Genomic DNA, 25,105 nt, shown 5'->3' with positions numbered 1-25,105 from the left:
ATTATGAGCAGAATCACATTGAAGTTAGCGGCTACGAGATAGACTTGTTTAATGCTTAAAAACAAACTTACATACATATGGCCTAGTTTCATACGAACCAGACTAATTAATAAAGCACTTGTTGCATAGTTTCGGTAAGAAAAAATAGCAAAAATTGGCGCAAACTTGACGAAGTGACAAAATAGTTTCAGTTTGGTAGCGCACAAAGGCTTTAATTAGGGTCAAGTCAACAAATTACAAAATGCCGATATTAACATCACAGACATTTACATAGAAAAAGGAAAATGCAGCCTCAAAAAACACAAAAAAAACTGGAAAATGTTAATTACAAATCGACGAAAATTCACGGGATGAAATCTCACTTTCTGCGGTAGCCGAGCGGGGACCGGCTCAGCGCGCCGTCGATGCCGATCAATCCGAGCCGCCAATGATCCATCGTTGTTGTAAATATATGAGGGGACTCAGCCAGGCATGAAGCGAGCAATCAACAAGCATTTTTTACTTTTTTCACTTCGCTTTCGGGCGCTGCGCGTCTAGTGTTTGTCGCCGCCTCAACCGCCGCCGAAATTCGATTTTTACAAATCACTTTAACTAAATTACATATTGACGTGCTGAGTTAAGTGTATGCACACACACAAATACACACAAGCAAAGTTGCGCTGACAGAGTTGCAAGTGAAAGTGAATTTTTGAGCAACGAAAAGTCGCTGACCAAAAGTGACTGCGACGACAGCATGACAGCGGCTGCCGATCAGGCGTTTTATTGGTGACTGCATGGAAGTATGTGTGTGTGCTGGTAGTGGTGACTACTTTAGTGCGTCGCGCTACCAAAACTAGCTGGAGTTGCAATTATGGGACCAAAAGTGGGTTTTGATTGCGAAAAATGTTTTGGCGGTGAACAGCAAGCCGCTGGTAAACGAATCATTTGCCAAGCGAAATGAAAATCAAATTAAGGGTACCGTTAAAAATCCACAAGCGATTGAAATCGATACACATTGTGGCTAAAAGTAATTGCTTGATTATTTCATTCATAAATTAGTTAAAAATAATTAAGTTAATAAATCAGTGAAAAATATTTGTTTCCAACAATTTGAGATTTATTGTTTTACGAATCCACTCAAATATCCACTTTTCCAGATTAAAAACATATATATAAAGCGAAGAATATATAAAATGTATTTTAAAGGAAAACTCTAATGAGAAAACTATAATAATACTGGCATTGGAAAATTGTTGAGTAAATATGTAGGTAGAGTGGCTGTCTATTGCCGCACCTAGGCCTTTAAGTGACACATTGTGATACCACCGGGACTAATATTCCCTCACTCTATTGTATTCTCTCGGAACCACTCCTTGCTTCTGATCAGTTTCAGCAAGTCAAAATGTTTTATCCGTGCAACTTCCGAAATATCGTCAACAAAGCTTCGCCCAATAGTTGCGATTCTTTTCCTAAACAGATCGTCGCTTCGCACGATCGAGGCGGCCAATTTCGTGAGATAACACGTTCACCAAACTTGGTTTTAAATAAATCGATTGTGACATTCGCTGTGGTGCCGACCTGTTAGAACAACATATTGTCCAAGTCCATTTGATCCAATTTGGGACAAAAATATTCGGTTATCATTGAGCGATTCCCATTAACAGTAACGTGCTGATCTTGATCACCACGTAAGAAGTACGGCCCAACGTCGCCACTGGTCCATAAACCGCACCAAATCGTAATTTGTTCGGTATAAAATGGTGACTCATGAAGTGCGTGTGGATTGCTGGCTGACTAATAACGCTTATTTTCTTTTTGACGAAGCTATTCAGCCAGAAATGAACCTAATCGCTGAAGATGATTTTTCGATGAAAATTCTAATCGTTTTAAAGTTGTTTCTCAGCCCGATTCACGAACATACGACGATTCTGGTGGTCAAGCGGCTTCAGTTCTGGCGTCAATTTGATCTTGTAAGGATATAGGCCAAGATCTGTTCGCAGAATTTGCCACAATGGCGTCACAGAAAGCCAAACGTTTGAGAGCGACGTGTGAGAGATCGATTTAGGTCTTCCTCAATTGATACGCTAGCGGCAGCAATATTCTAGACACTACGGGCACTTCTTTGTCTCACTGGCACGGGAACATTTTGTACTTTGGCTTGTGGATTCAAATTTTTCCACTAGACGCTCAATTGTTGATCTGACAGCATGATTATGAAGACCATAAATTGGACGAAGCGCTCCTAAAGATGAGACCATTGACTCCGAATTTCCAAAGCAATTTTTAATATTTCGAGTAGTTTTTGGATCATATATCCTTCCATGATGAAATGACAAACCTTACTGAAGAGAAATGTCAAAAGAGCGGAACAAATACGGCGTCGTTTGCTGTCCCTATTGCTCTACTTTTGAAGCGATTCATTGAAAACCCCGTTATTATAAATTTCTTTGTCAAATAAAAAACCTCAATCCCAAATATGTCCTATGAATTTCTAATAACACTTTCTATCTCCACCACAATATACTTAAAGAACTAACCACACACACTTAAGAATAGGTCACAAGAAATCCCACCTCTGGGTCTCTCTAGTATATACAGACTAGTTCTTCATTTCACTATTTGGCCTTCCTCTCTCTACTAAGAACCATTTAATCTTTTATTGTCTTGTTGGGATAATGATATTATATTTCATTATATCGACGTGGTTTCAATTCTCGGCATAGTCGTTACTGGAAGCATTTGAAATTCCGTTAGTTACAGTTTCCAAAACATAAAATTGATTTGTTTTCGGTTTCGCTTTCAATATCGCCATTAGTAACTGTTCGAATTAGTTTCAATTTATTTTGGCTTTAAGCAACAAAATTGGCGTATTCTCTGCAAATCCAAAACGCGAGCCGAATTCTGGCAACAACAAAATGTATGTCTAGCGCGTTTTTCATAAAAAATATGTGCAAGCGAGATCAAATTATTCAAACTATGTAATTCGTTTGTACAGTTATGAGCGCTGCGGCTGTGTCTCTGCGCTGGTTCTCAGCCAGCGCTTATGTAACTATTTTCATATTTTTTTGTTGCTGTGGGAAATGTGTTTTTACACACACGGCCGCTCGTTCGCAAAGAATTTATGCAATCAATTGCGCACACACACACACATGCATTCGCACATAACTGTCAAACCGCGGTGGCCATTTAATGATTTTCACGCATGTCTCCGAATTTATCGTCATGCGCTTTTGATGCGACCATCAAGTGGCAGTCAGCGAAGAGTTGTTGCATTTATGCGGCAAGTTTGTTGCTTAAGTCTTTTGTTCGCGGACGCTTAAGCCACAGTTAACGGCCGATAAAAGTAAATTTTATTAATTTTATGTTCGCCATATATTTTTCGGCGAGTTTATTTTATGGCCGCCGCTTGTGTAATGGCATGCCATAAATTCTGGCATGACGCAATGTTGCACACACACACACATACGTGCACAATGTAGCTGTTGTATAATGCATAAATCGCCTTGCGCAGTTATGGCGGACGGACGGCCAATTCGGAGCGAATGTGTGGCAAATCACCTGCAGGCGCATTGGCCGCTTAGACATTCGCTTTGTTCTTTTATGCCAGTCCATTTGAAATGTCGATTCTCTGGCTGTTGACATTTTTCGCATAGTTTGCAGTGCTACAGTGTTTGCTGTTGTCTTTCAAGTGCTGTTGCTGTCACACATTGTTTATGGCCAACACGAAATTCATATTTACTTTTGATCCGAGCATTTTCTTTGTGAATTTCATGTCCATTGTGGCAGCCGTCGCCGGCAGCCGCACTTGTTTACGTAATTGCCCGCTTAGCCGCTTTGCTATTGTTGTGTCTTTCGTATGCGAAAAATTCTCGGCGCCCTGCCCGCTTTGCCGGGAACCGGTTGCTCGCGGTGCGCTCGTGATTTGCTGTCTTAAGGCGAACCACTTTGCTCCGTGCATTTTTGTTGTTTTCGCAACAAGTGGTGCTATTAAACAATGCTGCGACTGCCAAGGTGTTGTTAGACTTCAATAACATTGTTGTTGTTGTGGTTATTATGTTTAATAATACAGACGAGCGAAGGCGGCAGCAGGTTTCATAACAAATCAAAGCATAAATGAACGCTTATGTTTTCTGAACTTCTACAGGCGCAGCAACACACCCCTACATATATGTATGTACAGCTCAGACGTGTCGTTGCCGCATCTGACTTCCCGATTAACCGCTTCGAAACACGCCACTTTCACTGCCAACCAGCAAACTGCAATTCATCAGCGCAGGCACTGGCGGATTTTCATGGCTGTTGGCACGCGACAGCCACTCTAACAGCAACGAGTTCAATTTCCAACAACAAATCGTTAAAAAACTCTATATTACAACCCGAAATTGCGAGGAGATTGCAACCGTCAGCGCCTGGCATAGTCACTTGGTATCTACTACTTCCACTATTGTTGTTATTGTTTCACCCTTGCCTTGCCATTTGCCATACTCTATTAGCTTAGCCGCAGGCTAATTGGCTCTGCCACCGACTGCTCCAATTCCAGTGCCACTTCGTATATGTGTTTGTGTGTGTTTTCGCATTAGTTGCGCCATTGTGTCTCTTTGAATGGAAATTGGATTCGAACGCTTCGGTTTGCCCTCTTTGCTCGCCTTGAGCGCTAATATGATAATGTGAGTGATTTGCCATAGTTGTTTGTTTTTCTATTTTTAATTGGAAATGACCAATAAGCTTGGCATTTTGCACCGACGCTATGCTTATTGATCGAAACGAGTTCCGCGCGGAATTGTCATTATTTCAATTATTTTTGATAAATGATCGCAAGAATTTGTTTCGCAATAAGTTCATGGTTTGGAAATTTTGCACGCTTATTGAAATTCAAAAATCAAGAAATTTTAGTTTTTTTAAAAAACGTTTTAAAATAGTTCATTGCGCAAGCGGCTAGAAGTTGTTTTTAAATATTTTTTTACTTAACTCGAATAATATGTGCAACTAAAAGTGTAAATATAAGGAGTTGTTGAAGATATGACTGTAAACATAACCTCAAAACAATTATTTCAGCAAAGCAGGTGCCTTGAGCTCCATTGTCCACTATTAATTTTTGCTCTAAAATCGCCTGAAAACTCAGAATTGAATTGATCCAAAAATGTGTACACATTTTACGGTATCTTTTAGCTGTATTTTAAGACTTAGTATTAGTAAAAATATTTATTTGGAAAGGAACTACGGCTGATCTCCAAGAGCTTCTTTCGAAAAAGACCACTATATCTCTGAACTGGATCCTCTGAAATTAAAAAAAAAAACTTCTTCTCTTAATTGGCGTAGACACCGCTTACGCGATTATAGCCGAGTTAACAACAGCGCGCCAGTCGTTTCTTCTTTTCTCTGCGTGGCGCCAATTGGATATTCCAAGCGAAGCCAGGTCCTCCTCCACTTGGTCCTTCCAACGGAGTGGAGATCTTCCTCTTCCTCTGCTTCCCTCGGCGGGTACTGCGTCGAATACTTTCAGAGCTGGAGTGTTTTCATCCATCCGGACAACATGACCTAGCCAGCGTTCTGTCTTTTAATTCGCTGTATTATATATCTCGTACAGCTCATCGTTCCATCGGATGCGGTATTCGCCGTGGCCAATGCGCAAAGGACCATAAATCTTCCGCAGAATTTTTCTCTCGAAAACTCGTAACGTCGACTCATCGGTTGCTGTCATCGCCCAAGCCTCTGCACCATATAGCAGGACTGGAATTATGAGCGACATATAGAGTTTAGCTTTTGTTCGTCGAGAGAGGACTTTACTTTTCAATTGCCTACTCAGTCCGAAGTAGCACCTGTTGGCAAGGGCAATCCTGCGTTGGATTTCCAGGCTGACATTATTAGTGGTGTTAATGCTGGTTCCTAAATAGACGAAATTATCTACAACTTCAAAGTTATGACTGTCAACAGTGACGTGAGAGATAAGTCGCGAGTGCGACGACTGTTTGTTTGATGACAGGAGATATTTCGTTTTGCCCTCGTTCACTACCAGACCCATTTTCTGTGCTTCCTTGTCCAGCATAGAGAAAGCAGAACTGACGGCGCGGGTGTTGAGGCCGATGATATCAATATCGTCGGCATACGCCAGCAGCTGTACACTCTTATAGAAGATGGTACCTTCTGTTTAGCTCGAACTATTTTCTCCAGGAGCAGGTTGAAGAAGTCGCACGATAGGGAGTCGCCTTGTCTGAAACCTCGTTTGGTATCGAACGGCTCGGAGAGGTCCTTCCCGATCCTGACGGAGCTTTTCGTGTTGTTCAACGTCAGTTTACACAGCCGTATTAGTTTTGCGGGGATACCAAATTCAGACATCGCGGCATAAAGGCAGCTCCTTTTCGTGCTGTCGAAAGCAGCTTTGAAATCGACGAAGAGGTGGTGTGTGTCGGTTCTCCTTTCACGTGTCTTTTCAAAGATTTGGCGCATGGTGAATATCTGGTCGGTTGTTGATTTTCCAGGTCTGAAGCCACACTGATAAGGTCCAATCAGTTTGTTGACGGTGGGCTTTAATCTTTCACACAATACGCTCGATAGAACCTTATATGCGATGTTGAGGAGGCTAATCCCACGGTAGTTGGCGCAGATTGTGGGGTCTCCTTTTTTATGGATTGGGCATAGTACACTTAAATTCCAATCGTTGGGCATGCTTTCGTCCGACCATATTTTACAGTTCCTTATCAATTTTTCGCCGCCGTGTTTGAATAGCTCGGCCGGTAGTCCGTCGGCCCCTGCCGCTTTGTTGTTCTTGAGGCGGGCAATTGCTATTCGAACTTCTTCATGGTCGGGTAATGGAATGTCTGCTCCATCGTCATCGATTGGGGAATCGAGTTCTCCTTCTCCTGGTGTTGTGCGTTCACTGCCCTTCAGCAGGCTGGAGAAGTGTTCCCTCCATAATTTAACTATGCTCTGGGCATCAGTGACTAGATCACCTTTTTTATGCTCCGGTCTTGAAAAAATTCTGTAAGCCGCCGCATTTTTTTCGTAGAATTTTCGAGCATTACCCCTGTCGGCCAGCTTATCAAGCTCTTCGTACTCACGCATTTCGGCCTTTTCTTCTTCTGTCTGCAAATGCGTCTCGCTTCCCTCTTCAACTCTCGGTATCTATCCCATCCCGCACGTGTAGTGGTCGATCGTAACGTGGCGAGGTAGGCAGCCTGTTTTCTCTCCGCTGCGACACGGCACTCTCCGTCGTACCAGCTGTTCTTTTGCTCTTTCCGAAAACCAATGGTTTCGGTTGCAGCTGTACATAAGGAATTTGAAATGCCGTCCCACAGTTCCCTTATACCGAGTTGTTGACTAGTGCTCTCAGAGAGCAGGACTGAAGTAGAAAATCGTTCGGCTGTCTGTTGTGATTGCAGCTTCTCGACGTCGAACCTTCCTTGTGTTTGTTGGCGTGCGTTTTTTGCTGCACAGAGGCTAAAAGGCGAATTTTCGACAACAAGATAAGTCGATAAAAGCGCAACATATCACAACATGATCGATCTGGTTGGTAGTTTTTCGATAGACAGCCAGGTTCTAGTACTACAGATAAACATATTTCGGGCCCCGGCGAAGTCAATCAGCCTCAACCCATTTAAAAAACAACAGATTTCGTTAAAATAATGTTGAGTCTAGTAATTAATTGGAGGAATAAGCAAGATAAAAATTTTGACAAAATGCCGGTTCCTCCAAAAAAATCCATTTGGACCAAAATTTCAGACTTAAATTGTTTATAAAAAATGTATCGGTGAGAAAAAATCTGCGGATAATTACTAAAAAATATATTTAAGAAACTCGTGTTGAAATGTAAGACTAATTGGTTTAGCCGTTTTCGAGTAATCTTGATCACCGATTTCGAAAACTACATTTTGAGAAAAACGCGTTTAAAATTTGGATTGCACTTCCAAGCACTCTGAAACGCCTTTTCAATTTTGCGTGTAACTTCGAAAATATGAAATTTTCTATGTGTATTCTTAAAAATATTTACATTAAGAAAAAAATAAAAAAATTGATTTTTTGAAAATTTTAACTGTATATAACCTCTTAAAATTGCATAAAAATTTATTTTAAATAAATATTAGGTAGTCGAAAAAGTCTTTTCGTATTTCTAATTAAACTTCAACTTATTTTTTATATTTATACTAATGATTAAATCAACAAATATGTAAAATTTTGGTCAACCACTTTTTGACATTTTTCCGCTAGAGACATTATTCCATCAATGTAAAGCGAAATTTCCGGAACGGAAGCGCGCGAACCATTGTTGTGCTAAACGAACTGATGCAGCATCGTCTCCGTAAACTTCACAAATTTCCATGATGACTTGCGCGGCATTTTTCCCTTTTTTATACAAAAATTTCAAAAAAAGTGAATTTCTTCATTAGTTTCACTCATTTTTGAACAGTTGTAACTTTTTTCAACTTTCCCGAATTTAATTTTTTTTTGGTTAAATGAAGCTTAAAATCTCACCTTTCGAACACTATATGGTATGACACAAAGTGATTGGTAGCACTGGAGATATACGACTGCAACGACATCTATTCACAAGACACTAAAAGGCTTTTTCGACTACCCAATAAATAAAAAAAATATAACTTACTTGCCATAAAGGATCCATTTTTGGACGCACACTTATTACCAACAAATGCAGATGCCACCACTACCCACATCTCACTTTCCACACATTTTGTAGAGCAAATCAACCGTGCGAATATTTTCTATTAAACAAGAAAGTATAAAGTAATGAAAAAATAACATGAGACACACTTCCACTGTCGTTAAAATGAGCAAAAAACGAAATTTTTCAATCAGCTGTTTTATATATTTGTGTATTAATGAATTCCAACGAATTTCAATCCAATTAAAGACTAAAATATCAAAAAATAAATTTATGAAATTTTATAATAGCCAATATTGCTTTTAAATTTCTTACAGTCACGTGGCGTATTTAACGATAGTTATCAACCACATACGTTCGCACCACGCACTGGAATTTGGAATTGCACCGGAAACAGTTTAGATGTGTAAATAAATTTGGCTAAACGAGCGAGAGCCAACAAAAACAAACACACATATGCACAGCAAAATGGACGACATTAATGCCGTTAGCAGCAATTTCAATAACGCCCACAACAACACAAGCATGAGCATGAACATGGACAGTAACAACAGCGACGACATGGTACGCCAATCCGAATCACCGGCACGCACAATTGATTCGCACGATTCCACTGTCGACAGCATGGACACGATCGTGGATCGCAGCGTCAATCGCGAGGAGCTCATGCACGCCGCCATTGAGCAGAGCTTGAACACGACAAATGCACAGCATGACAGTCTCACCAACTCACAGAAATCCATATTGCAACGCAACAGCAGCGGTTGCAGTGACACCGACGACCACCAACAGCAAGAGCTGAGCCCACAAAAGCAACAGCAATTACAAGCAGACACGCAAAGTCATATTTACTCAAGTCCTGTGTACGATCAGAAGCCACCGCTGAAGTTGACGGCAGCCACATTGGTCGCCTCTGTGGCAGCCAACAACGTTGGCAATGGCAAAAGCGTCGATGGCGATGACGCAAAGAAGCTGAAATTGATGACACACGAGGAATTCCAACAACAATTGCAGGCCGCTATTGCTTCGCGTGCCAACACACTCGATTCGCGTATTAGCAAGAAGCAGCGCTTTCCACCGGAATTGATTAAAATCAAAGATGGCGACGGCAGCTCATCGAATTCGGCGAAAGCGGCGAAATTTCAAAGACGTGCCAAATCCAGCGCCGACTGCTGCTCGGCCTTCCCATGGCAAATTGTTTTGGGCACATTGCAGCTAATGTTGGCCATTACGTTGGTGGCGCTCGGTTCATTGTTGATTGTGCGCGAAGCGGCGCTCTCCACGGCCGGTTGTGGTATTTGGACTGGCCTGGTGGCCGCCATTACTGGTTCGCTGGGTGTAGTTAGCATACGGAAGACACAAACAGCGTTTCTGGCTTTGAGTTTAATTTGCATTGCGACCAGTACACTGGCGTTGGCTGTTTCCGGCGTGGGGCTATCTAGGGACGTCAATCGAATGGAGGAAAAGGTAAGTAGAAATTAGCCCCAACGATGTATAAATAAAGTATGGCCTCTTTTCTTAGTTCGACCTGTTGAATGCGAATAGTGAGATATCGGCTGCTTCCGGTCTAATTTTGGCATTGTTTTTACACTTTGTTGTTAGTATTGTATCGGTGTACAGATGTGCGCTGCAGATATGTTCCAGGTACGTAAATAATATTAGAATTATGATAATTACACTTCAGTCTACATAAATCGCAAATTTAATTTTGTGAAACCAAATTTCGGCATCCGGTTGCTGGCTAGTGTTTAGAAAAAGTTTTGACGTTTGGCTTTCACATAATCTATTACAATCAGTGTAAGAGATGCCAGATAGTTTTCATAATTCAGAGTAAAGCAATTTAACTAATGACATTAAAAATGTACCTTTGACATATTGCATTTCAATTTCTAGCATAAAGAGTATAATATATATGTATGTACATATATAATGTATGACTCAAGTTTACATAATCATATATTGCATGTATTCAAGTCTTCTCAAATACCCGCATACGTACGTAAGCACCGATTACTATATATTATAAACGTTCTCGGTAAGCACCATACGCTCAATAATTCCTCAGTTTAGTGCTCATTTATTGCGTATGGCAGCACTTCGCTTAGCAAACTGTCAAACGCTGACGATCCAGTGCGAATCCGACAATAAGCTAGCAGCAACAGCAGTGAAGTGAAAAAAATCATTTAATTCATGCAATTTAGTAAAAGTTCATGCAAAAATGTGTAAAAAGAATGTATAAATTTTTATAGTAGTGCGTAAGCGTCGCGTCGGTATGTCTCGTATGTGTTTGAATGTTTTAATTACGTGTGCAACAACCAAATATTTGTGTACAAATAAACAAAACGACCTGTGAAAATATCGCCCACGCCTTCCTTCCACTAACCGTAGTCACAATTCACCGTCGCATTGACAGTAGCAGCCACAAGCGCAGTGAAAGCAGTTGAAAATATTGAAAGTTACAAATATCGCAGCACATTTTAATTGGATCACGGCGACGTTAAAAACGCCCACATCTTCGGAGGTCATCAGCGTCACCGGCGCAATGCCACTGGCCGATTTGAATAAAGATTTGCGCCAACAGCACCAGTTAGGCGTTGGTATAGCTGTCGGAAATAATGTCCACCCGGACAATGCCAATGGCGCCTTGGGCCAGCAGCAGCGGCGCCAGCGAATGCAGATCACTTCGTCAGGTTGTAGTAGTCTGGCCGTGACACCGATGGAGCACACACCCACTGATGAAGAAAGTGGTGGTGTGACCACTGTGACGTCATCCCAGCGCAGGCAGCAAGCACAGCAACAGCAACAACATTTGCAACAGGTGCAGCAAACGGCATTACAAGCTGCATTAGAACAACATCACATCAGCTCCGATGCGGCGGATACGACTGAACTGATGGATTTAAGTGATTCGGAAGGTTATGCGCCAGCTGTGGGTGATGGGGAGTTGCGCGAAAATGAGTTCGAGCTACGCGAAGTAATAAAGGAAGGCCATGACAAAGCCGACCCATCGCAATTCGAATTGTTGCGTGTGCTGGGCGAAGGCAGCTTCGGTAAGGTGTTTTTAGTTCGCAAGGTTATTGGCAAGGATGCAGGTACGCTATATGCGATGAAAGTGCTGAAAAAAGCCACGCTGAAAATCAAGGACCGTGTGCGTAGTAGAAATGAGCGTAAAATTCTAGCCGACGTCGGGCATGCGTTTATCGTGAAACTGCACTATGCCTTCCAAACACCCGGTAAATTGTATTTAATATTGGACTTTTTGCGCGGTGGTGATCTATTTTCAAGATTATCAAAAGAGGTGATGTTCACAGAGGACGATGTCAAATTTTATTTAGCTGAATTGGCTTTGGCACTAAATCACCTACACACATTGGGAATAATTTATCGCGATTTGAAACCGGAAAATATTTTGTTAGACGAAAACGGGCACATAGCGCTTACTGATTTTGGTCTGTCGAAGCAACCTTTAGATGGCTCCAAAACATATAGTTTTTGTGGTACCGTCGAATACATGGCACCGGAAATAGTGAATCGCAAGGGACATGGTGTTGCAGCTGATTGGTGGTCTTTTGGTGTATTGATGTTCGAAATGTTGACAGGAAATTTACCATTCCATGGACAAACGCGTCAAGAAACAATGAATCAAATATTACGCTCGAAATTAGGAATGCCCGAAAATTTATCGCCCGAGGCGCAATCGCTTTTGCGGGCACTATTTAAACGTAATCCCCAAAATCGTCTAGGTGCTGGAGAACACGGAATACTGGATATTAAAGCGCATTGTTTCTTTGCAACAATTGACTGGGTGAGACTGGTGCGGAAAGAAGTACGTCCACCATTTATACCAGCAGTGTCGCGTGACGACGCGTTTTATTTCGATATCGAGTACACCTCGAAGCCGCCACACGACTCGCCCGGTGGTCCAATTTCTGCGTCGGCACATGAAATCTTTCGTGGTTTTAGTTTTGTGGCGCCGGTGTTACTGGATGAATCATCAAACAATTCCAGTCCACTATCGCCTTATGTGCCCCACGCACACAACCCGCAGCGTTCTCTGCCTGGTGTGCTGCCTGGCAACTTTCATTCGGAATACAATTTGTTGCAAGAATTGGGACGCGGAACATTTTCCGTGTGTCGTTTGTGTGAGCATCGCTCAACCAAAAAACATTTTGCTGTTAAAATTATTGAAAAGGCAGCGGCAGCAGCGTCGTCTACCTCCGCCGATTGTTGGGAAGAGGTGGAAATAATGCTGCGATATGGAAATCACCCTAACATTGTCACCCTATTCTCAGTGTATGAGGACGTAACGTCTGCGTATCTAGTTATGGAGTTACTAAAAGGCGGAGAGCTACTCGATCGCATACTAGCAGTGGGACAAATGTGCGAAAGTGAAGCCAGTGCGGTGCTGAGAACGGTTGTGTCAGCTGTGGCGTACCTGCACGAGCATGGAGTTGTGCATCGTGATCTAAAACCATCGAATATGATTTATGCCAGCATGCGGCAAACGCCGGAGACTCTAAAACTTTGTGACCTGGGTAAGTACTGAAATAAATAGCAAATGTTTTGAAACAAATTCACCATGTGCCTTTGGTATTGATAACTCCAAACTAATTATATTCAGGATTTGCAAAGCAGCTGCGTGCCGACAACGGTCTGCTGATGACACCATGCTATACAGCCAACTTTGTGGCGCCAGAAGTGTTGAAACGACAAGGTTATGACTTGGCCTGCGATATCTGGTCATTAGGAGTGCTGCTCTACATTATGCTCTCTGGTCGTACACCTTTCGCCTCAACGCCAAACGACTCTCCTGACGTGATATTAAAGCGGATAGGTTCCGGACATGTGGACTTCACTTCCAGTCGTTGGGCGATGACCGGGCACGAAGTAAAAGATCTGCTACGTCAGATGCTACATATTGTGCCGGAGAATAGACCGACAGCAGCACAAATTTTGCAACACCCGTGGCTGCGCGAACAGTCAGCGGGTTCAGTGCGCCTCACAGAGTACGCGATAATTCCCACGCAAATGTCAGCCAAGGGTGTCAACGCCACAGGTGAAAGAGGCTTGGGCGTGGCGCAACCCAACGCTAATTCGGTGCGCGAGGCAACAGCGGCGCTCCGCGGCGCAGTCGATGCGACTTTTCGCGCAATTGCAATACCACAAGCGGCAAATGTGGGACCAGTAGAATTGTCGAAATTGGCGAAACGACGTGCCAAAGACCGAGCCAACCTGCACTCCTAAATTTTTTTGGCGAAATTTCAATGAATCATCTGCTGGGGGGCTAGGTGTGAGCTAGATAAAAACCATTTAGTGTGCTAAATGGAAATTTGTTTACCATAAAAGCAGTGTTGGTGCGTGTGTGGAAAAGCAAATTGCCATCATTATACTGTGGCACACATTGTTAGCGTATTTATTAATAAAACATTTATCTAGTGGTGAGGAGAAGACGGGGAGTAATTATATTTTTAGGCGTTTTGTCAGCTTCTTACGCACGACTTCCAGCTGCACAAACACACAACCCGCCCCAATTAAGGGGGTTGAGGACAGCTGGTGTGCGTTCGTATGTCTGTGCGCGTTTTTAAGTGTGACGAGATTTTGCGAACAAGCTAATTATTTATTTTATAAAATAATACGTGTTGTTTGTATGCGATTAAATACATATTAACATTTGTAAATGATAGACAAGATAAACATAAGAAAAAGAAGGATATATTTTTTGCATAACTACTTACTCGAAAATAATGGCCAAAGTTATAATGCTTATCACAACTAACAAACAAAAAATAATAATATTACAATGAAAACATTGTATAGCTGTACACGCAGCAAAAGCTGCAGACATATTCTAAATAAGTATTTTCTAAAACGATTTCAACCACGTTTAGTGTTCGTAGCAGCGATAAATAGATTCAGCCAACTTCCCGAAGAACAATTCCAAATAAACTTTTCATGCCATTGCCAAATTTTTGACGTGTGCACCTGCAGCACTCTACGTTTGAAATCAAAATTATGCACGAATTTTACTGAATAATAAATGACAGACCTATATTTTGTATAAAATTATTGAATATGGTAAAATTGTAAATTTCTCGCTTAATTGTAGTGAAATTGAATTGTGAAAACAATACAAGATTGTGATTTGCCTTTGAGAATAAGTATAAAACACTACAAACATGCATACGCACATAACCTATAAGTGAGCTCGGTTGAAACGCTGAACAATTAATTTGTAAAGACGAAAGTTATGTGAAAATATTGTGGACAGTAGGAAAGTGATACTTGTTTTGTATATTAAAAATCCAATTTGAAATACTTGTTGTTGGGAAAATTTGAAGAAAGTATTTAACTAGTAAAGTAAGTAATTAATTACGTAACTCTCTCTCCGGAGTCTTTCTACCGAATAAGCGAGCATAATAATGAGTTGCTGAATTCTACTACTCACTTGCGGTTTCTATATTTCCAAAGTCGTGAATGTAACAGTCGAAAAATGCCAAGCATTGCTGCTCCTGAACGCAAACTAAAAAAAGAAAAGTAAAGTTAATGAACAAATTATATTGGCGATTGAATGCGTGTAAAATTAAGATAGAAACAGTTGTAGTTTTAGTGACTTTAAATTTGACATTTTGTAACTCGGCTGTAATTCGTATACATATAATCATATTATCGCTTCTAACTACAAACATATATACATATATATATATATATATTTAAGTAAATAATAGATAACTTAAGAAAGTAATGAAGGTTTGGTGTTAATAATAATTGCTCGTACATACACGTGTACATATGTAAATTTGTAAAAATTGGCCGAAGAAATTTGCATAAAAAGCTACGTTAACCTAAAATGAAGAAAACGATGACGTCGGTAAAGTATTTTAACAACTTGCATTAAATATATACATACAGACAAGCATATATTAAAAAAGTTCAATTTATTAAATATTAAATGCATATTGCTAAGCAGAAATACACATACGTACATAAATACATACATAGATACACATATACACACAAAGAAGGCAAATATTATATATACATGATGCATATAACATATATTAGCTATATATATACATATACATATACATATGTATGTATATAGTATGATTAACTAATAAATGTATATAAATATATTTAGAGAGAATTTATATAATTACCTACCACATACTTACCTTGAAAATTATGACGTAATAACTGCATAAATACCTACATATACATACCTACAACATTTGTCGAAATTTATAAAGTTAGGTTGTTGGGCGGTCTTTTAAGCTTCGCAACTTCTGTGTTATATAAAATAAAATTTGCATAAAAACTGTTGCAGTTTATACATCAAAAAAAGAAATATATATAAACATATTTTGTGCAGATGTAGGCTAACACACACATATTTACATATACATGCATACGCATGCCTTTTGCATATGTAGCTATTGTTGAAATTTGCAAAGATTTAAACAAACTTGTCTATAAAATGAGATTTTGGAACGAGCCAACTGCTGAACAATTTGTAAAACAAAAAAAAACTAATTTAATGAATATAAGAAATTCAGTGCCATGATAAAGTGTGAAGCAAGCGGTCTCACAAGTGGGGACGGTAAATTTATGAAAAAAATAAACTAAAGACCAATTGTTGTAAACCCTCTTTGCTTTTAAGACCGCATACTACACACATACTTACATAGTAAACCGCATAAAATTCACTTGAAAAACTTTTGCTTCAATTGTTGTGCCGATTTTCTTTTTAATTTCTTTCTTTAATGCATAAATTTCACTTAAGAAGAGGGTCGTTTTAAATGCTTTCATCGAAATATAAAAAAAGAAATAGCAATAAGCATACATAGACACATACAACTTGCCAAGTAGAATATTTAAAATTCTCAAAAGCGGAAATATTAATACAAAAAAAGTATTTCAAAGCTTTAAAAGCTGATTTCTTCTGGCACTGATACGGCAATCGCTCTGTCACCTACGCCTGTCATTTATCACAAAACGCAACCTATGCGCACAATGAGTAACAAAAATAATAAAAAACAATAAAAATAAATAAAAAAGTAAACATAGACGCTAATTATCACTTCCTTTCTGCTCGCCGCTGGCTAGCATTTGTCGTATCAGCGCTGGGGCACAAACCAAACAGCCAAATAAAAAGTCTAATTTGAGTGAAAAAAAACTGCAAATTTTTGCAACAAGTTGCTTCCATGCAAAATTTATAAAACAAATACAATTATTGTTTTTTCTAACGTTCAATTAAGCAAGAAATTCGAATGTATAACATACAAACAAATAAACATATATTCAAATCCACTAAGTTGTCAATTCACTCTACAATTATTGTGCAAACATACTTACATACATATATTTTTATGCGCCTAACTCACACACACGCACATACACTTACATACATACGTATACAATATGTATAGGCATATTTGAATGCACTTTACAACAAGAACAAAAACACTCGTTTAATTGTTAACATTTTACCAAGTATTATATTTAAAATTTTGATGTTTTGTGTGACATTTTTGTAAAAAAACTTATATTTACCAACACTTTGGAAACGCATTTTATATCTCTCCATACTTATTGTATTATATAAGCATTTACATACTTACATACATACATACAAACATACATGCAAATGTGCAACTGTCTTATTACTGTGTATTAATTTTAGTTAATTCGTTTGAAATCGTTTAATGTATTCATTAACATATTCAGCGCTAGGAAAATCTTTACCATTTGCATTTAGATTTTAAATATTTAGTGAATTCTACAAAACCAACAACTGCTACTGCTGCTCGTATTTCAATTAAGCGCTATATACATACATACATACACACACATTGCCATCTGCGGTGCTAATTTGTGGAAGAAATAAAAACAAAAGCAACAATAACAAATATTCACAGTCGCGCACTTCATTAAATACGTTGAAAAAAACAACAAAATAAGGTACAGCTTGGCAAAAATAAATGCAGCTGGTCAGCATGTGAAAAGTTGTGTATTTTCCCACATTAAATATTCCAGATTTACTATATATTAATAGCAAACAGCAAGAATACAAGAAACAAACAAAAACAAATATGACCAGATTATTAAATGAATTTAAAATTAATAAAAGCTACATGTTTTCTTTATTTTAAACAAATAATTATTCGATTGAATAAAGTTGATATATTAAAAAAATTACGAAAAATGTTTTATTGATAGAAAAGAGCTAATTATTTGAATTAATTTATAATTAATTATTTTATTATTTTTATTAAATATTTATTTTTATCAATATTTATGCATTATACTATTTTAGTAGCAGCATTGCAAATAATGCGTTAAAAGAAAAAATTATTAAATTTTTTAAACCGGTATGAAAGCAATTTTCTTTTAATTCTAAAAAATATACATACATGTATGTAATAACAAATTAAAATAATTTTTTTTAGAATTTTAATTTTTTCACGTTTGCGTACCTTGTCTTTTACAATTCCAAAATAAAATATTAATTAATTTTTACTCCCAAGAGTTTTTTCAATTGGTAAATATGCAACCCTGGTTATTAGTATGCTTATGTATGTACATATATTTATATTTGTTTAATAAATTATAAAATGTACTATCTTAGTTACTCCTAATGTCTTATTTCTGTTTTACAAGTTAAGAGTTCATTTCCGATAGCAATTGACCGCAGTATCACTGGTCACACAAATCGTTGAGCTATCAACTTCCTTTGACAACGTCTTATCGGTGCTTTTAATTTCCTCACACGTTTATAAGAAACCTCAAGATAACAGTTTGCGAACAGGAAATTCTTTATTACCGTTATTAATGCGCCATTGACAAACATTTTATGACACGTGTAATCAGTAATCGTCATGGTCCGATTGCAAGATTTATATGCCGTCGTTGCCGCAGTGTCAATTCAATTGTGAAATAGTATAACTAGCATATAATATTAGAGCACATGTTTTGTGTTGAACCAAGATTCTCATTTCGACAGTCCAGGAAGGGTTGATAAAGTTTGGTTGAGTCCATAAAGCTTTTCATGTCAGGTGGGATATATGTACGTGCAGTCCGTGCCCAGATATAAAATTGGTTTATTATGATTACATAGAACTAAGGGCGCTTTATTTGTTGCTTGTGGAATATCTTTCAATTTTTTTATAAGGCTTGAACAGGTCTTAAGATGTTTCCATACATTCCCTAGGCTGGCGTTTTGACCAGACCGAACAAGACAGGTAGTAAACACTTTATATATGACGGCTAAGATTTCTTTGGGAAGAAAAGGGTAAAGGGCAGGAACCTATCGAAGGCTAGGTCTTCGCTAATTACTTTTCACAAATATATAACCTTTAATATCAACATATGTATCTATACTTCCTGCAAAGATGGCTGTTAATACACATTTTGATTTAGGCTATTTCTGAATAATATCTTACGTTAAATATATCAAAGAGTGTAGCAAGGTCCTTCTCCACTTGGTCTTTCCAATTAAGTGGAGGTCTTCCTCTGCTTCGCGCAAAGAACCACAAATCTTCTGCAGAAATTTCTCCAAATACTCGTAACACCGTCTCATCAGATGTTGGACGATGGTCCATGCCTTTGTACCATATAGCAGGACGGGGATGATGACGACAAACACAAATTAATTGAAACTTCGTTCTGGATACTGTAGCAGGTTAAACTCCTACTTATCCAGAATAGACCCTGACATACTCGATGTATGTCCTGCATGCAACGAGTCTCCGCATGACACTGACCACCTCTTTGCATGCCCCACAAACCCTACCCATCTAACACCCTCCTCCCTCCGAGTCTCCGCATGACACTGACCACCTCTTTGCATGCCCCACAAACCCTACCCATCTAACACCCTCCTCCCTGGTCCGACCCCGTCGAAACAGACGTTTCTTGGGCCTACCGTTAGATGACCTCGACGACAACTCAAATGATATCTACCATCCCAACGGGGATTGAATCTCCGTTAAAACAACAACAACAACGGGGATGATGAGTTACTTCTAGAATTTAGTCTTTATTCGCCGAGAAAACTTTTCTTCTCAATTGCCTACTCAGTCCCTGGAATGGATTTCGAGACTGACATTGTTGGTTGCGTTAACATTGGTTCCAAGATAAATGAAATTATTTACGACTTTGAAGTTATGACTGTCAACAATGACGAGGGAGCCTTATCCATTCTGGAGAGCAATCGTTACATTTTCTTCTTGAGTATCGCCCTTGACACGAAAGAAATCTTTTGGGAAGACCAAATAGCTACAAGTATAAGATTAAATTAAAGTCTGGCGGTTTTCCCAAAGAGAGCCTATATTTATTTTAGCGATTATTACCACAAACAATATAAAAATAATTTGAAAAGCGTCTTTTAATAAAACTAGTAATTTATTTTCGCAAATCTTGAAGTATTACAATTTTTAATTTTGATTAATTGATTTTCGAACATCTCGATTTATTTTTTTTTTTTCGAAAATACATGTAAACATGTTTTCTGTTTAACGGTATTAAAGTTTTCTGGTAATTTTAAGTTTTCACATCTGATAAATTACTGTTACCTCATCAACTCACAGGATGCGGTCGAGCGCGAGTGCATTCGTAAATGATTGGATTTGGAGTGAAATAAATAAGTGTTTGTATATATCTAATGTTGGTTTCGCTCTCTGGTAATGATTGAGTAAGTTTCGCTTGGCAAATTCACATCCGCAGAACAGCGCGGCCGACCCTCTCTACGCTACATTTTTATGTTTTCCGTTTAACTCATTGTTTGGTTTTCAAATTAAGTGCGTTTATTCATTAACTAGTTAAGTTTGTTCTCTATGTACTTATTATTATGTATTTAGTAGAAAATATGTGTGTACGCTTGGTTTGCGTACGTTTTTCATTCCCTCAACGTTTGTCTTTGCGATTACGATTGCGATGATGTTGGTGTTGTTGTTGCTGTTGCGTCTGCTGTGCTTTATACGTCTTCTCTGGCGTGGTAACAGACGATTCTGTAATATCAGAGAGAGAGAGAGAGATACGGGAGTGTAACAGTTCTTCAATTTTGATAGATAGTCAACTAATTATCTCCACTTGCAATGGGATATTTGAGCCTCTTCAGCGCGACGGCAAGCGCCACGTGCTCTTATACAACGCCTTTAAAAGACAAAAATCTGTGATTATAGACTATTGGCTTCGGATCTCACTTACCTTTTGCCTCTTTTTTATCGTCCTCTGCACTCTCAGTGGCGTCTAGAGCTGATATGGCTGCACTCAATTCATGCTCTATTAAATCCTTGACATCCTTCTCAGCCGATTGGTGTGCACTGAGCGGGTCTATCTGACCGCTACTCTCTGCTTTTTGAGACGCATCTTCCTCCAACTCGACGGTGGCTTGTGCTTGTTGTCTATTCACTTCGACGACCACCTCCTCCTCTTCCTCTGCATCGTCATGCTCTACTTCCACCAGCGCCTTTGTGACGCCATTCACCAGCAGGGACTCATCCTCGCACGCTTCGGTTGCACTTTGTGTCACCTTAGCCCGTCGCTCCTGCAGCACTTGTGCGCATCTCTTCTCCCATTCGACGTGCTCTTTGTAATACTGATAGACGGGAATCACAATTACTGAAATATCATCGACTGTTGCGGCGGCTTTGCTGTCGGCCAAGCGCCAATGTCCTGAGTCGTTAATTTTGCCACGCGCTCGCGCCACTAGTTCCTGTGCCACCATTGTGTAACGGTGCTTCTCTGTGGGATATTTGTCTAATGTTTGGAAAACGGTACGTGCGACGGCGTCGTTCTCGGAAACATCCCAAAGGCCGTCGGTGGCCATTACTAGTATACCGTAGTCGCCATCCTCGTTATTTTCATCTACAAATTGAGAAAGTAATAACATACAGGCGTTTATGATTGCATGTTTGGCGCTCACCTGGAATGCTGACAATTTTGGAAAGGTCGCGTATAACCACTTCCGGATGGGGTGTAAGAAATGGTTTGATTTGGGTGCCAGTGTTGATGGCTAAGAGATCGTGGTCGCCAAATCCGCGCGTGACGCCGAGTGTGCCCAGCAATCGGCTACGCTTGCCTTCGCCTGTCACCTGTGCAACACGATAAAAGAGGTTAGAAAATTGCAGAAAGTTAAATAGTAATAAACACTCACAACAGGCATGCGCAAGTCGTCGCGCGTCAACGTCTTGTAGGTCCAACCTTTCATGGTACCTTGACGGCAGAGTATGCGCTGGCCCAAATCCTTCATATGTGGCCGTTTGGCATACTCCATGGCAGCGTACTGTTTTTCCATCAGATGTGGCTTCAAGCGCGCTACAGTGAGCAACCGTTGGCGCTCTGTCTCTGGGGTGTGATCGAACGAGAATGGCACCGCAAATACTTCTTGGGCGCCGGTGCCATTGTCAGCATTTGTAATTGCACCAGTTGTTGCGTTGTTCTTTTCAATGGACTTACTTTTGCGTTGGCTCAGCACGGCACGACTGTCGCCAGCATTTGCCACAAACAATTTGCCATTGATGAATAATGCAACGCAAGCGGTGCAACCACCCGCATCACGATATCGATCGCGATCCTGTGCAATGAGCGCGTCCATGTTGAAGAAGGCGCTCTCCAGTGCGCCGATGATGAGCTCATCCTTTGATACGCGTCGCTGGAAATGACTGGGATGGGGAAAGCTACTATCTTGTTTCGAATTAGCGGCGTCTTCATCACGAGGAAGCAGCAATTCTAAGCAATCCACCAGTTTCTCGTGTAAAATATGATGGAATTGATGGGAGGCTGCCAAAGCGGCACCATACCCTGCATGTCCATCAAAAATACCATAGTATGTATATGGTAAGTCCGGGTGAGAGTGTGTGGGATCCGACAGCACTTGCCTATTTACATTAAACATAAACAATTAGCTCAAATAACAATGAAAATTGGTTCAGCTTATCGCTCTTGTTGCTTTTCTTTTGAATAAATCACAGACATTATACGGAATTAGGCAAGCAAAACAAACTGATAAGCGTTGAGTCAGCACTGTTGAAGAGCTGAACAATTTTAGGTTGTAACAATAGCGATAAGATTGTTTTACTTGTGTTGCCATATTTAGTTTTTGGTATGTAATTTATGAATTTGCACTTGCCTGGCGAACGCAGCCTGATCTTCGTTCCACTCGGATTTTCCGGAATTAACGCACTCGGCATATCCAGTGCCCCACGGCAGCAAAGTGATGTCACGCGGTACAATTATGGGGCGCACATTGTGATCGGCTGAGGCACGCAATTCGTCGATAGTCAATAGCTGCAAAAATGGTGGCCGCGCATAGGCGAATTTGTCTGGTTTTTTCTGTTGATGTGCCATACGCAACTGGTAATTTGATGGAGCGCCGCTGATGTTACCGCGATGCAGCTGATGGCTGTGTGTCGATGGCAGCGGCGGTATATCTGGTGCGATAACCGAAATAAATCGATTTTTAATATTAGTTATGCTAAACATGTTTGACATCTTTGCGCGTTTCTGGCAAGTGCGGCAGCAAGAAATTTATTCACGGAATGTTTACCGCACAACTTTCGCACGCTGACAGCTGCTAAATGATGTGTAAAATAACAACAAATACACGGCAGCAAGTTCTATGTTGCTTACTAGCAATATTGCTTTTGCTTACGGAGTACTTGCACACGTCAACGTAAATGAGTCTCCAAATTACTGCAAAAGATCGCGTGGCCGATAAAAAAAACCAACTAATTCCTTTGTTGGCTGCTTATGCTAACAATGTAACCTGATGTGTATAATGCGCTTCTTCCGTCGCACACCCGTTTCCTTGGTAGCTCAATGCGTGTTTTTGTTCTCGTCACCTTTTACATTGCTCGTGACTCTGCCACTGTATTGTATTGTCCACTTTTCGCTGTGCACCAGCCAGCCAACCACTGCCACTGCAACCGCTGCCACCACGTTCGTGTTTGTTTTTCGTCAGCACTCGCAGTAATCAATAAAGCACGGTAGTTTTCCAAATCACTTTTGCAACAAAGGACACAGCAGTTACGAATAGTTTGTAGATTTTTATAAATGTAAACGTTGAAAAGTAATTTACTATAAAAATTAGTATTTTCTTCCTGGTCCACTTGCTTTTTCTGCTTGTGCGATTTTTCACTTCTCTGAATAATTCGTTCTTTTAGCTTTTTTATTTTTCGTTGACAATGGAAAACGTCAAATTGCAATCGCTAAATGAAATGTCAAATGTAGAGCTTTCGCGTCAAGCTTCGAAAGCTCCGCATTAGCGCTATTACAACAAAAACAGCTTTTGTTTTGTACTGGAAATTTGGTTCTGCACTTAAATAGTTCTTCTGAAAACTCGTTTGATATTTTCTTTTATTTGATATGATAAGGTTCTTGCTTGATTTTCATATAAATGTGACAGTTCAATCAAAGTTAATAAAATGGTTAATGTTAGATATCGATTATTATCGATAACAGTGGAAGTCAACTTTCTAAACATAAGCAAATAAAGCAGGTAATTAATAACTTTGTATGACATGTACTCAAATTTTTAACAGTTTTTAGTTTTCAAATTCTCAAAAATCACTTCTGGCAGTTACACTAGTATGGGTGTCCCTTAATACAATTTACTTCGTTTTAAACATAAAAAAATAAATATTCAATTTTGTTTTAAAAATTATTTTTTACAACTTTATTTATATATGTATTTATTTTATTTTTTGTGTTTCAGAAATGAAAGCACAGATTTGCGAGATGTTATTATTAATTCCAAAACAGGCGGAGTTGCTTTGGATCAGGAGAAGGTGGATCAATATATTAAAGCTATGTCCCTAACTGGTAGTGAAAAGGTAAAGGAAACATTTCATACAATATTATTTCGAAAAACAATAAAAATTTTAAATATTAGGAAAACGCCGAAAAATTGGCAGCCATGTGGATGTACGCAGCACAGATGGGCAGCTCACGTAACTTGGCACAAACGGGCGGCAATCGACCGATCATGCTGATCCCGGCTGGTAGCACGACCGTAAGCTATTATTAAGCTAATATTTTTTTTTTTTAATTTTGAACATATTTTATTAATTTTTCTTATTTATCTACATTTTTTTTCCTTTTCCCAGATGTTGGCCACACCTCCACCTGTGCCGCCAATGCCGGGCGCCATGGTCGTGCCTGGCATCCCTTATCGCCCGCCAATGGCCTACACGCTGCCATACATGCGTCCAGGCTCCGTGGTTTACGCACCCACTGGCTCTGCACCCAGTGGTACATATCGCACACAAAAGAGCAGCAAATCTGCCGGACCACCAAACCGACGCCGGCGCCCTGGACCACCACCACTACGTGCTGGTAAAATGGACGCTAACCGTCGTCAGCGACGCAAGTCCGAAGCTGATGTCATCGACAATGAAGCTTTTCAGTATACAGGGCTTGATCGCGATATAGCAGACAATTTCTTGGCGCGCCAAGAGCAGAGCAACAGCCAGCCGGGCAGTCACGTGGACTACTCGTCTTCGTCGACGACGG

The 25,105-nt window shown here is 39.9% G+C and overlaps 3 protein-coding genes across 4 annotated transcripts in view; 2 read left to right on the top strand and 1 right to left on the bottom strand.

Moving 5' to 3' along the window:
- LOC126758150 (uncharacterized) overlaps positions 1-25,104 on the top strand; it is a gene marked incomplete at its 3' end in the record, with an annotated part of 53,389 nt that extends 28,285 nt beyond the window's left edge. The window contains exons 2-6 of the mRNA XM_050472242.1: positions 8,914-10,063; positions 10,119-10,240; positions 24,309-24,426; positions 24,486-24,605; positions 24,700-25,104. Coding sequence (XP_050328199.1) covers positions 9,053-10,063; positions 10,119-10,240; positions 24,309-24,426; positions 24,486-24,605; positions 24,700-25,104 — 1,776 coding nt within the window. The remainder of the gene's footprint in view (positions 1-8,913; positions 10,064-10,118; positions 10,241-24,308; positions 24,427-24,485; positions 24,606-24,699) is intronic.
- On the top strand, positions 10,741-17,553 carry LOC126760377 (ribosomal protein S6 kinase 2 beta). Its single transcript, XM_050475967.1, has 2 exons — positions 10,741-13,131; positions 13,218-17,553. Exons 1-2 carry the CDS (start codon positions 11,139-11,141, stop codon positions 13,838-13,840), a joined length of 2,616 nt encoding a protein of 871 aa, XP_050331924.1. The 5' UTR covers positions 10,741-11,138; the 3' UTR covers positions 13,841-17,553.
- Positions 19,978-23,771, bottom strand: LOC126760383 (protein phosphatase 1H). Of its 2 annotated transcripts, none has more exons than XM_050475973.1 (5): positions 22,725-23,770; positions 21,750-22,473; positions 21,519-21,687; positions 20,801-21,460; positions 19,978-20,601 (listed from the first exon to the last, which is right to left on the bottom strand). In XM_050475973.1, exons 1-5 carry the CDS (start codon positions 23,084-23,086, stop codon positions 20,498-20,500), a joined length of 2,019 nt encoding a protein of 672 aa, XP_050331930.1. In that variant the 5' UTR covers positions 23,087-23,770; the 3' UTR covers positions 19,978-20,497. The 2 variants fall into 2 exon arrangements, with proteins under 2 accessions (XP_050331930.1, XP_050331931.1); XM_050475974.1 differs by having other exon boundaries at positions 20,482-20,746; positions 22,725-23,771.
- Position 25,105: the final 1 nt, after the last annotated feature.

This window comes from Bactrocera neohumeralis, chromosome 5, assembly GCF_024586455.1.
Source record: "Bactrocera neohumeralis isolate Rockhampton chromosome 5, APGP_CSIRO_Bneo_wtdbg2-racon-allhic-juicebox.fasta_v2, whole genome shotgun sequence".
Classification (NCBI taxonomy): Eukaryota; Metazoa; Arthropoda; class Insecta; order Diptera; family Tephritidae; genus Bactrocera; species Bactrocera neohumeralis.
This window is presented reverse-complemented; position numbering and strand designations above follow the sequence as displayed.